At 37.4% G+C, this 12,872-nt stretch overlaps 1 protein-coding gene across 9 annotated transcripts in view; it reads left to right on the top strand.

The window, feature by feature from the left end:
* Nucleotides 1-12,872, top strand: part of EYA1 (EYA transcriptional coactivator and phosphatase 1) — a 372,747-nt gene that overhangs the window by 242,572 nt on the left and 117,303 nt on the right. For all 9 annotated transcript variants that reach the window (XM_061438966.1, XM_061438973.1, XM_061438971.1 and 6 more), the window contains 2 exons: nt 7,724-7,806; nt 8,207-8,393. In XM_061438966.1, coding sequence (XP_061294950.1) covers nt 7,724-7,806; nt 8,207-8,393 — 270 coding nt within the window. The remainder of the gene's footprint in view (nt 1-7,723; nt 7,807-8,206; nt 8,394-12,872) is intronic.

Here is a 12,872-nt window from a genome sequence, read left to right as displayed (position 1 = left end):
ATACCCATGATACCAGTCCATAGGGTCTCAAAGAGTCGGACACGATTCAAGTGACTTAGCACGTATGCACTGATGATACATCGATATCTGACTGAGCTAGATCAGTGAGATTTTATGAGCTGTTCAAAATTCATGATGCTTTAGTCAGTTTAAGATTTTATTGGATTTTAAACTCTGTGGGATTTTCTTTCTGGAAACTCAGACATTTTAAATCCTTCCAGAAGGTGCTTATAGGCCCTGCATTTAATATTCTTCATATAATTTGTATCTGAAGTAGTAATTATAATCTACTTTTTAAAGATAAGCCTTTACACACCACCATCTAGTTCAAAAGAAATAAGCAAAGTGTGTGTCCTCTTGATAAAAGCCTGAGAAATAAACAATTGCTATATGGTTATTTTTTCCTTTCCCCACTGTTGTTTTTGTTGCCGAATAAATAAGGAACTTGAGAGGTGTTTTCTTTCCTCTTGTCTGTTGGGCCTTCAGATCCCCCTTCTAAATGGCCTTCTACCTTCACCATATTAAAAAAAAAAATTGTGGAAAGGTTTCCATTCTTCCTATACCTAATTAAGAGAGTTGTGTCGTCTCTGGATGCTGTTGTCATTACCATCTTGAATTGGAACTCTCAAATAACTAGTTCTGTCTCCTGCTGGAGCCTCCATGAAGCTCTTCAAAGGCCTGAAATGAACACAGTTTCTTCTTCTCCACATGTTATTGTTGTTTAGTCACTAAGTTGTGCCAACTCTTTTGCAATACCCTGGACTGTAGCCTGCCGGCTCCTCTGTCCGCTGAAATTTTCCAGGCAAAAATACTGCAGTGGGTTGCCATTTCCTTCTCTAGGGAATCTTCCTGACCCAGGGATCGAACCCACGTCTCCTGCCTGGTAGACAAATTCTATACCACCTGGGAAGCCCTCTTCATGTGAGCCAGGTGAATAAATATAACACATGTTCTTAAGGAACTTGTCATTATGAAAACAAGACCAATGAAGGCTTGTTTAGTACAAGAACAATGGTATCGATTATTTTTGAGCTTACGTTCCCAGAGGTCAAGTCAATGCTGAGAAGAACTGTCTGGGAAAGCTGATTGGGAAGACAGGACTTTAGCCAGATCGTAAAGATGGGAAATGGGGACTGATAGAGGGAAGCATTAAGTAAGAGGAGCAACAGTGAATGAGTTTTCAGGATAACATCCTGAATTCGTGTAGTGAGCTGTGGACGGGCAAGCCTTAGGAAGTAGCTTGATCAGCATATTCCTCCCCTGGGCACCTCCAACCCCAACTCCCCTTTTCCAGCTCCAGTTGTATCTTTGCATTTATAACAGCTTCCCCCACCTCCTGCAATCCTTAAAAGGAGAATCAGAAATCATAACATTTCCTATGTCCTAATATAGTATGATCAACATTCAGATCCCTGGGTTTTTCTGATAAAGAATGTCATTTCTTTTCCTAAACTGTTATTCTTTTCTTAAATGATCAGGAAACTTCTGTCACCCTTCTTGAGTCTCTCTTTCTCGTGGGCTATAAACCTCTCACTCTTGAATCTTCTCCTCTGGATAGTTTATCCTCACCCCCAGCCAAGAGTACCCTTCTTGACATTCTTTGTGTATTTTCTGTGTATTGTCCTTCCGAGTCAAACTAGATGTTTTCATTTCATTGACTGAGCAGCTCCCTGTCAGAACTTAACAGTGCCTACATAGGTAACACAAGCTGATATTTCATGGTGGTGTTTTCATGAGATTGTGTGTTTTTAAACTTTCCTCAAGGGATAGACTCATGACATTGGCTTCTTTGGGTCCACAGTACCCTCTAGGATAGTAACTGTGCCTGTAATTAGATGTGCCCATACGTGCTGTGGACTGAACTAATTTGAAAAGTTTTTATTTCCATAACATATATAATCTTTCCATTCAGAATATAAAAGTTCTTAACTTTAAAAAGAAGGCAATGGAGGGACTTCCCTGGTGCTCCAGTGGTTAAGACTGTACACTCTCAATGAATGGAGGCATGGGTTCAATCCCTGGTTTGGGAACTAAGATCCCACATGCTGTGCAGTTCAGCCAAAAAATAGAAAAAAAAAAAAACAACAACAACAATGGAATGAATATTAATTTTGTCTTAGAGATGTTCTGAAAGGAAAGATTTTTCCAGTGTTCTAGTCAGGAAAGGAATTTCTCCTCTCCCTGCCAGAAAAGAATAATGGCTATGATTTTTTTTTTTTTAACAATAATAAACTATTTAAACAGGTAAGATTTTCCTTTTCACTAATGGGAAAGAAAGTGTCCCACTGCCACCCTGCTCGGAAGGTAACTTAATTCCCAACTCTACCAAGAATAATATTGAGCATTATTGGAGCTCCATTTGAACCAAACTCTGTCAAACTCCTTGAGTGAGAAATAATGGCTTCTAAATGGGAGCTCTTTCTACTTTGGGGAATTTTAATGATATAATGTTACATAAAATGTCAAACAATTTATCATAGAATATTTCTGTTCTCTTTTTATCTGGAGATGACTTTTCATGTAAAATCATTTGTGTCTAGAAAGGAAAATAGTTCTGTATTTTATCTTGATAAATGAATTCTCAATACTAAGCCTAATTCTGTGATCTAACATTGTAAATGAAGACTTATGAATCGGACAGAAACTATCTTAAAGCACGGGTCCCCAACCTCCGGGATCTAACATCTGATGATCTGAAGTGGGGCTGATATAATAATAATAGAAATAAAGTGCAAGATACATGTAATGCACTTGAATCATCCTGAAATAATCCACCCCCCACCCCAGGTCTGTGGAAAAATTATCTTCCATGGAACCAGTCCCTGGTGCCAAAATGGTTCGGGTCTGCTGTCTTAGAGGATGGATCCTAATGGAAGAAGGGAGTCTGTTTTTCCTGGTCATGTCTCGCCCTTTCTCCCCTGCACCATCCATACTTAAGTCTGGTACATGGCAGCCTTCTGCACAATTGTGTCTTGTCTCCCAGGCCTGTGTAGAGTAGGAAGTGGGTTTAGTAGCTATACACACAGAAGCTTTTTTGGGAGTATTGTCCTTGCTGTTTTGCCTTTGCTTTTTGGTGTTCTAAGCTTTGGTGAAATTCATCTGGTCGTACTGGTACCCAGTCTGAATCAGATCAGCTATTAGAGTGGGACACTTTGTTCCCTGGGGCTTCTCTGGTGGCTCAGATGGTAAAGAAACAGCCTGCAATGCTGGAGACCCAGGTTTGATCCCTGGGTCAGGAAGATCCCCTGGAGAAGAGAATGGCAACCCACTCCAGTATTCTTGCCTGGAGAATTCCATGGACAGAGGAGCCTGGTGAACTATGGTCCATGGGATCCTAAAGAGTTAGACATGACTGAGGGACTTTTATTTCACTTTGTTTGTTCCCTGTGAGCTTTGTTTAGCCCAGCTCAAGGGCCACGATACCCACAACAGTCTCTGAGAAACTTCCATTCTGTAAATGCCTGATGAGTGTGATTCCTTTCTTAGTATAAGAAAGTATGTGTGAGGCTGCAGTGTGTATCTGTGTGGGTGTGTGGTCAGCATTCCTAGGAAGAGACAAGAGAAATCTAAGAGACTGAATTCACACCACGTGCTGTTCTGTGCTTAAGTCGTCGGTCATGTCCAACTCTTTGCGACCCCATAGACTGTAGTCACCAGGCTCCTCTGTCCGTGGGGATTCTCCAGGCAAAAATACTAGAGTGGGTTGCCATGCCCGCCTTCAGATCTTCCAACCCAGAGATTGAACCCAGGTCTCCCGCATTGCAAGCAGATTCTTTACCATCTGAGCCACCAGGGAAGCTCAGGTAGGGCCTAATAAATAAGCCCTGATAAGTTTGAATTTGATCCTGAGGGTATTGGGGGGCGTTACTTTTTGAACAGGGGAGTAAGAAGATGAAATGTGTACCTTAGAGAAAGTATTCTGCTGGTGTGGAGAATGAGCTCGAGGGAGCCAGAAGCTGGGCAGGAAGCTAGGAAAGGAGGTTCTTGAAGACATCCAGTGCTGGTGGCCTGGACTAAAAGTTGAGCAGCTCTCTGTCACACATGGAGGCGGGTGGGGAGGCCCTACTGGTCTGATTCTGGGGGTTAAAAATTAATATTGCCTGAGCCTGATTCTCCCCAGCTTGTCTGCCTTTGCCTGACATAGATCCTTGTGGAAGTTGCATTAAGTCTCGTAGGCCACTGGAGTGCCGTTAAACTCCTGCTCCTGCATATGAAACGGAATGGAATCTCAGCCTGCAGTCAGCCAGTAAATGAGTGTAACTTATGGTGAATTCCAGCTAATGTACAGTCACTGAAGTAGCATGAAGTCTGGGAAGTCACTTGGGTACCATTAAGAGTACTGAGCTGTGATTTACATGGTCAGACCCCAGTGGCCTATATGTGCCAGTAGAGCTTCCATGGTCTTTTCTACTTTGTTCCAGGGAATAAGTTATGGAACAAAAACATCCATTTAAAAAATATATTTTCTATATCTTATTCATTTTCTCAGTGGATGGGGATTATTGAGGTCAGTATTTACTGTTCAAAAATTTGTAGTATAAATAAAAGTAGCAAGTCAAACCCAAAAATGTGTAGTCGAAATGAAAGTCACAAGTCATAACCCAGAGTAATTTTTTCTATCAAATGTGTGTAATAAAGTTTGAAAAGTATTGATAGTCACACTCTTATCCACAATAAATTTGAGTTTTTTACAAGGAATTTTTTAAATGTTCATTATAAGTTTGTCATATATTTATATAGATATATAGATTTAATATTAATTTTCCCTGATATATAGATATATAGAAGGAATACATATGCCCAGGAAGTCCATTGTTTAAAAAGAAAAAAAAAGCTAATGTTAACCTGATAAGCCCTAGAGGTCCATGCCTGTATCTTAATCATTCTTCTTTCCTCATGTATTTATCACCATGAGCCCAGTATTCAATACTTTTTTAATGACTGTGTGGTTGCCACATGCAGATGAACAATATGAAAAACCTACCTAGTGATACTCCTACTTTTGAATGGTGGAATACGTATTAGTTGTGTGAGAACTTTCTGCTTTTCTATAATGGGTGTTCTGGGAACTTTGAACAACTGGTCTTCCTAAAATTTACAAACGAAACCTCAAACATGATTCTGTGATAACATTTAAAAGTACCTTAGGAAATATTTTCTTTTCTTAATAAAAATAGCGAGTCCTTGACTGGTTTTTCAAAGTGTGTAGATACTTGATAAAATAATTTTAGATATGCAAGATATTGCCATACTTCTCTAGTTTGGGAAAGTCAAAAGAGGGAGAAGATACATAAATACAGTAGAGAATTTTATAAAGTTTTACTGGAATAAACAGTAATGGTTCTGAACATTTGTGTGTTACTATGGCTTGTTCGTTATATTTTCCAAAACTTCATTTGATCTGTTTAAGAAGCCTATGAAATAGAGTTTTTGCAGCTAGGGAAATTATATTTTAGAGCAGTTAGGTGATTTGTCCAGAGTCCAAACAGCTCATAAGTAATGAACTGGAAACTCTACGGTTTTCTGACTCTTTGGCCAATACTTAAATGTTCAGTAAGCAAGTACATAATTAATGTATATTAACTAGCACGTCATACCTGAAGGCATCTGTGAATAGGTGGTTCACACTGAAGACATCCTCCTTAAACCACCAACACATTTACTGCCTAGACTGCTAATTTGCTGCAAGTTTTATTTTAAAAAATGGTTTTTCTATTTACAAAAGTAACACAGGTTCTGAGTAGAAAATTTTAAAATGATCATTGGCTCCACAAATATTCTGTGACCATAGATTGCACCCCTCCATAGACTTTTGTGCTTTTCAGAAATACTCTATGCTGTTCAAATGTTGCAAATGAGATCACAAAGAACATCTTCATTGCTTAAATTTTTGTTTTAAAAAATTAGTATGCAACTATTTCCCATGTTGTTAAATGTCATTATGATACTATTTCAACAGCTTCATAATATTCCATTTTCTGAATAATGTCTATTAAGGACTCGGGGTTACTTTCTGTGTTTGGTTATTAGAAACAACACTGAAGAACATCTTTGCTAACTACCTCGTAGTATAGATGATTTTTTTTTTTTTTTAGAGTAAAAGCCTAGCAATATAATTACTGGGTTAAAACGGTATATAAAATTCTTGACTATGACCAAGTAGCCCAGTAGCTTGTCTTATTTAATTTGTTTTGTGTTCAAATGCCATTTTTTTACACATTTGCTAATCCCTGGCCTTTTAAAAATCTTCACTAAAATGAGAGTCAAAAATAGTATATTATTAAAGATACATGCCACCCCTATGTTCATAGCAGCAGTATTCACAATATTCAAGACATGGAAACAACCTCAGTGTCCATTGACAGATGAATGGATAAAGAAGATGGGCTGTGTGTGTGTGTGTGTATACATACATACATACATATATATGTATATAGAGATAGATGGTGATGGACAGGGAAACCTGGCATGCTACAGTCCATGTGGTCACAAAGAGTTGGATACAACTGAGCAACTGAACTGAATATACACACACACACACATACACACATACATAATGGAATACTACTTAACCATAAAATAGAGTGAAATAATGCCATTTGCAGCAACATGGACAGACCTAGAGATTATACTAAGGGATGTAAGTCAGAAAGAGAAAGACAATCATATGATTTATATGTGGAATCTAAAATATGATGCAAATGAACCTACCTGCGAAACAGGAACAGACTCACAGATGTGGAGCAGACTTGCGGTTGCCAAGGGGAATGTGGGGTGAGCGAGCTATCGATTGAGAGTTTGGGGTTAGCACATGGAAACTGTTTATATAGAATGAGTGAATAAGGTCCGACTGTATAGCACAGGGAACTATATTCAATATCCTGAGATAAACCATAATAGTAAAGAATATAAAGAAGAAGGTATGTATATATATAAAACTGAGTCACTTTGCTGTGCAGCAAAAATTAACCCAACATTGTAAATCAATTATACTTCAATAAAAAAAAAAAACAGTATATTGTTGCTTTACATGATTAAACAAAAAGATGGTAAATCTGTTGAAGGAGAAAACTAAGATTTGCTTTTTGGTTTGAATCCTGCACAACTCTGCTGTTTGTTTTTTAGCACAGAGACATTCGACAAATAGAGTATTACCTACACAGCACATGTTCCTCTCTGATCTTTGTTTTATCAGATACTCTTAAGTGTTTCCATTTACTCTTCTGTGAAATAAAATAATCAGCTTTTTCCATGGGCCATTCAGATAACAAGTACCAGTTGGAAAGCATCTTGAACTTTTGGAAGTAGCATCATAGTTTTTGAGCTAGCAGGAATTTTAAAGATCATCTAATCTGATCCCACTACTTTACAATAATCATATTTAATGTAAAGATGTGAAAATTCTGTGCATTTTACAAATTGAAATGGAAAGCTAAGTATCTGATATTTTTACACAAATACATAGTTTCATCCATAGTTTGAGTTCCTCATGTCCTTAGAAATTTAAACCTCTTTACTTATGAACTCTCAGTTGTATAGTGATACTAAAATTGTCAGCCGTTTTATGAAACCAGAATTTTAGCTATGGCAATTTATTCTGGTTTCAAGATAAACCAAATGCATTTCTATGAACCCCAGCTCTGCTTTATCTAAATAATAATTTCCTGTAGACACATTACTCGACATGGCTTAGTCACCCATGTTTCTTTTCATTTTGTTTTAGGTAGCAGTTTTACAACATCATCAGGATTATATACAGGAAATAATTCACTCACAAATTCCTCTGGATTTAACAGCTCACAGCAGGTAATTTTAAAAGCCAGGTTGACTTCTGAAATTAAAAAAAAAAGTGCAGTAGCTGATTTTCTTATATGAAGAAAATCAAGAGCTTTCTTAAGCTTTCTGATAGATTTTTTTGCTCTTGAAAAAATGTCTTTAGCAGTCCTATATGGTGATTCATTTGGTTTTCAGATTGGTTAAACTTTACCTAATAATGCAACCTGAAATAGAAGAAATATGAAGAGGGAATCCAATCTTACCTAAAATTGGTTTGCATGTCTGCGCATTTCAGTCAGTGTGTGCTTGTGTGTTCCTTTGTGAATTCAGAGAAGACAGAGATGCAAACGTATTTACGGTTATACTCTGAAATGTAAGAAGGCAGCAGCTGTGTTCTGACTGGTTGTTCTTGTGTGGTTTAATTTGGTAGGACTATCCATCTTATCCCAGTTTCGGCCAGGGTCAGTATGCACAGTATTATAACAGCTCACCGTATCCAGCACATTACATGACGAGTAGCAACAGCAGCCCAACAACGCCGTCCACAAATGCCACTTACCAGCTTCAGGAGCCACCATCCGGCATTACCAGCCAAGCAGTTACAGATCCCGCAGCAGGTAATGACTTGCCTTGATTAGTCCTGCAGGCTGTATTTCTGATGGTTTAAATGCATTTTTCTACAATCATATATTCATGACAATGGTTGCACACTTTTGGCAAGTTTTAGCAAGGCCTTTAGTCAAGCAGCATGATTGTGACATTAATTTTATTTTTACTTATTTACTTAAAAGCTTTCATATGAAGTTATAAACTTGAAACTTACATGAAATAAGATGAGATATGATCTCATGTAAAAATACATGAGATTTTATTTAGTTGTACATGTACTCCATTTTCAGGATATATATGTAGCTTTTTGGATGTATAATTATAAATATTTAGCTAGGATGCTTAACTGTAACTTTAACTAAAGTGTTGACATATGAATATAAATGACATCATCTTGAATTTAATGTTTATCATCATGAACTAGTTAATGTTTTTCAAAAAATCAAATAGCCTCTGAGGATCAATCATGGAAGATAGTGATTCTTTTGGCCTACCCTTTCCTACTCATGACCTACTGTGGATTTTATAACAATGTTTCTGAGAGTGGGCATTTTTTGTACTTCACAATATTTGGTTGTTGTTGTTCAACCACTAAGTCATGTCCCACTCTTTGCAACTCCATGGACTGCCGCATGCCAGGCTTCCCTGTCCTTCACTATCTCCCAGAGTTTGCTCAAACTCATGTCCATTGAGTCAGTGATGCCATTCAACCATCTCATCCTGTGTTATCCCCTTCTCCTGCCCCCAATCTTTCCCAGCATCAAAGTCTTTTTCCAATGAGTTGGCTCTTTGCTTCAGGTGCCCAAAATACTGGAACTTCAGCATCAGTCCTTCCAATCAACATTCAGGGTTGATTTCCTTTAGGATTGACTGGTTTGATCTCCTTGCAGTCCAAGGGAGTCTCAAGAGTCTTCTCCAGTACCACAGTTTATTTTTTTTAATTTATTTTAATTGGAGGCTAATAACTTTACAGTATTGTAGTGGGTTTTGCCATACATTGACATGAATCAGCCATGGGTGTACATGTGTTCCCCATCCTGAACCCCCTCCCACGTCCCTGCCCATCCCATCCCTTAGGGTCATCCCAGTGCACCAGCCCTGAGCACCTTGTCTCATACATCAAACCTGGACTGGTGATCTGTTTCACATATGATAATATACATGTTTCAATGCTATTCTCTCATCATCCCACCCTTGCCTTCTCCCACAGAGTCCAAAAGACTGTTCTATACATGTGTGTCTCTTTTGTTGTCTCACATATAGGGTCATCGTTACCATCTTTCTAAATTCCATATATATGCTTTAGTATACTGTATTGGTATTTTTCATTACTTCACTCTGTATAATAGGCTCCAGTTTCATCCACCTCATTAGAAATGATTCAGATGTATTCTTTTTAATGGCTAAGTAATATTCCACTGTGTATATGTACCACAGATTTCTTATCCATTTGTCTGCCAGTGGACATCTAGGTTGCTTCCATGTCCTGGCTGTTATAAACAGTGCTGCGATGAACACTGGGGTACATGGGTCTCTTTCAATTCTGGTTTCCTCGGTGTGTATGCCCAGCAGTGAGATTGCTGGGTCATATGGCAGTTGTATTTCCAGTTTTTTAAGGAATACCCACACCGTTCTCCATAGTGGCTGTACTAGTTTGCATTCCCATCAACAGTGTAAGAGGGCTCCCTTTTCTCCACACCCTCTCCAGCATTTATTGTTTGTAGACTTTGGGATCACAGCCATTCTGACTGGTGTGAGATGGTACCTCATTGTGGTTTTGATTTGCATTTCTCTGATAATGAGTGATGTTGAGCATCATTTCATGTGTTTGTTAGCCATCTGTATGTCTTCTTTGGAGAAATGTCTGTTTAGTTCTTTGGCCCATTTTTTGATTAGGTCATTTATTTTTCTGGAATTGAGCTATAGGAGCTGCTTGTATATTTTTGAGATTAATTCTGTATCAGTTGTTTCGTTTGCTATTATTTTCTCCCATTCTGAAGGCTGTCTTTTCACCTTGCTTATAGTTTCCTTCGTTGTGCAAAAGCTTCTAAGTTTAATTAGATCCTATTTGTTTATTTTTGCTTTTACTTCCGTTACTCTGGGAGGTGAGTCATAGAGGATCCTGCTGTGATTTATATCAGAGGGTTTTGCCTGTTTTCCTCTAGGAGTTTTATAGTTTCTGGTCTTACGTTTAGATCTTTAATCCATTTTGAGTTTATGTTTCTGTATGGTGTTACAAAGTATTCTAGTTTCATTCTTTTACAAGTGGTTGACCAGTTTCCCCAGCACCACTTGTTAAAGAGATTGTCTTTTTTGCATTGTATATTCTTGCCTCCTTTGTCAAAGATAAGGTGTCCATAGGTGCGTGGATATGTCTCTGGGCTCTCTATTTTAGCACCACAGTTTAAAACCATCAATTTCTTTGGCACTCTACCTTCTTTATGGTCCACCTCTCACATCTGTACATGACTACCATAAAAACCATAACTTTGACTTGATGGACCTTTGAAAGCAAAGTGATGTTTCTGTTTTTTAATATGCTATCTAAGCTTGTCATAGCTTTTCTTAAGGAGCAAGTGTACATTTGATGGGCCCTTTTAAATGAAACTCTATCTCCAGAAGTCTGCCTACTGTGTCTTTAATACTTCTTCCCCTCCATTAATTTTTTCTGGAACTCTTAATAGTGTATGCTTAATTTTCTGAATTGGCCTCCACCTGGGTTTCTTACATATCCTCTTGTACTTCTTGCATTCTTAACTTTTTAAAATGTCTGTCTGTCTGTGCCAGATCTTAGTTGCAGCACACCGGATCTTTTAGTTGTGCACGTGAGATCCAGTTCCCTGACCAGGAATCGAACCCAGGCTCCCTGCATTGGGAGTGCAGCGTCTTAACCACTCTACCACCACTGAAGTCCTGCATCCTTAACTTTTTACAAATATAATCTTTCCTTTCATAGATTAGAAGTGAACTATTATCCTTAAAGAAGCCGTGAGTTTTTTCCCTTTGCCTTTTACTCCTAAAGCCAGAGCCCAGTCAGTCATATTAAAATGGTCTTTCATTGTAACTCACTTCTGTGACGTGATCAGAGTGTTAATTCTCAGTGGTTATCCCAAATCATGGGCAGAAAAAACTTTTATGTGATAGATGCTGATTTAAATTTTGACTGTAGGTTTACCTTGTAAATCTTAGCAAATGATCCTCCTTAAAACTCCTTTAAATGTTTAATCATTCTACTTTTTCTCTTAAATGGGTGTAGACACTGTTTTGTTCAAGAAATCAGTTAAATCATTCTGGAAGTTAAATCATTCTTAATCTTGTATTCCAGCTAACTATAAATACAGTTTCTGCTGCATATCTCAACTCTAGACATGTTTATCTTGATTATCCTATTCCAGTTACCTTTATTTAAGAAAAAAATGAGCTTTTATCTTATGACATGGCTTATATGTGGAAACTTAAGAAAAAAAATCCAGATGAACTTATTTCCAGATCAGAAAGAGACTCACAGACATAGAAAAGAAACTTATGGTTACCAGAGGGTGAAGTGGAGGTTGGAGAAGTAAGAAATTAGGAGGCTGGGATTAACACTACTGTATATATAGTAGATAAGCAATAAGGACCTATTTATTGCAAAGCACAGAAAACTATACTCAATATTTTGTAATAACTTATAAGGGAAGAAAATCTGAAGAAGAATATATAATATAAAAGACATATATAAATAAGATGGAATCACTGTGCTAAATATATAGATATATGTGTGTGTGTATATATTACTACTGAATCACTGTGCTGTACACCTGCAACTAACATTATATTGTCAATGGACTATACTTCAGTTTTAAAAAGTAGCTTGATATAATATTCACTCAGTTCACATATATAAAAACAGTATTCATAGAATCTCATATATGTATTTTTCTGCATTTTAATTAGACTTCACATCTGTATAACCACACTTAAGTAAACTTTGTTATAAAAGGAATTGAATGTCTGGTAGAAGTTACTGTAGAACTTTGCTGTCTCTCCTTGTCACATTGACTTCATGTAGGTATCAAGAGGAGAGAGAATGGTTTGTTGAAATTTAGAGATAACTTGTGTTTTTACATGTATCTTCTGGGTCATGAAAGGTTCTTGAGGACCAAAAGGAACTTTGAAATGAGGACAGATATGTGAATGTGAAACAGAAAAACTCTTTAGGGTCTGTGGAATAAGATACTGAGAAAAGGAGATAGCTGAATAATTTTACTTAATTAATGACATTTTGGTTGTGAAGAGCACAGTATAAAACAAACTGAAGACTTAATCATGTTTCTTAAATTAAGTTTGATTAGAGCTTTATAAAAAGGCCATTTGGACATATCATAAAACTTTATGTCTGAAACTTGACATTGTTCTAAGTGAATTTTGTTTATAAAAGGGATGCCATGTGAAAGAGAGGGGATTAGTGGGCACCAAGCCACACCAGATGGGAAAAAGTGTGAAAT

Source organism: Bos javanicus, chromosome 14 (assembly GCF_032452875.1).
Source record: "Bos javanicus breed banteng chromosome 14, ARS-OSU_banteng_1.0, whole genome shotgun sequence".
NCBI lineage: Eukaryota > Metazoa > Chordata > Mammalia > Artiodactyla > Bovidae > Bos > Bos javanicus.
This window is presented reverse-complemented; position numbering and strand designations above follow the sequence as displayed.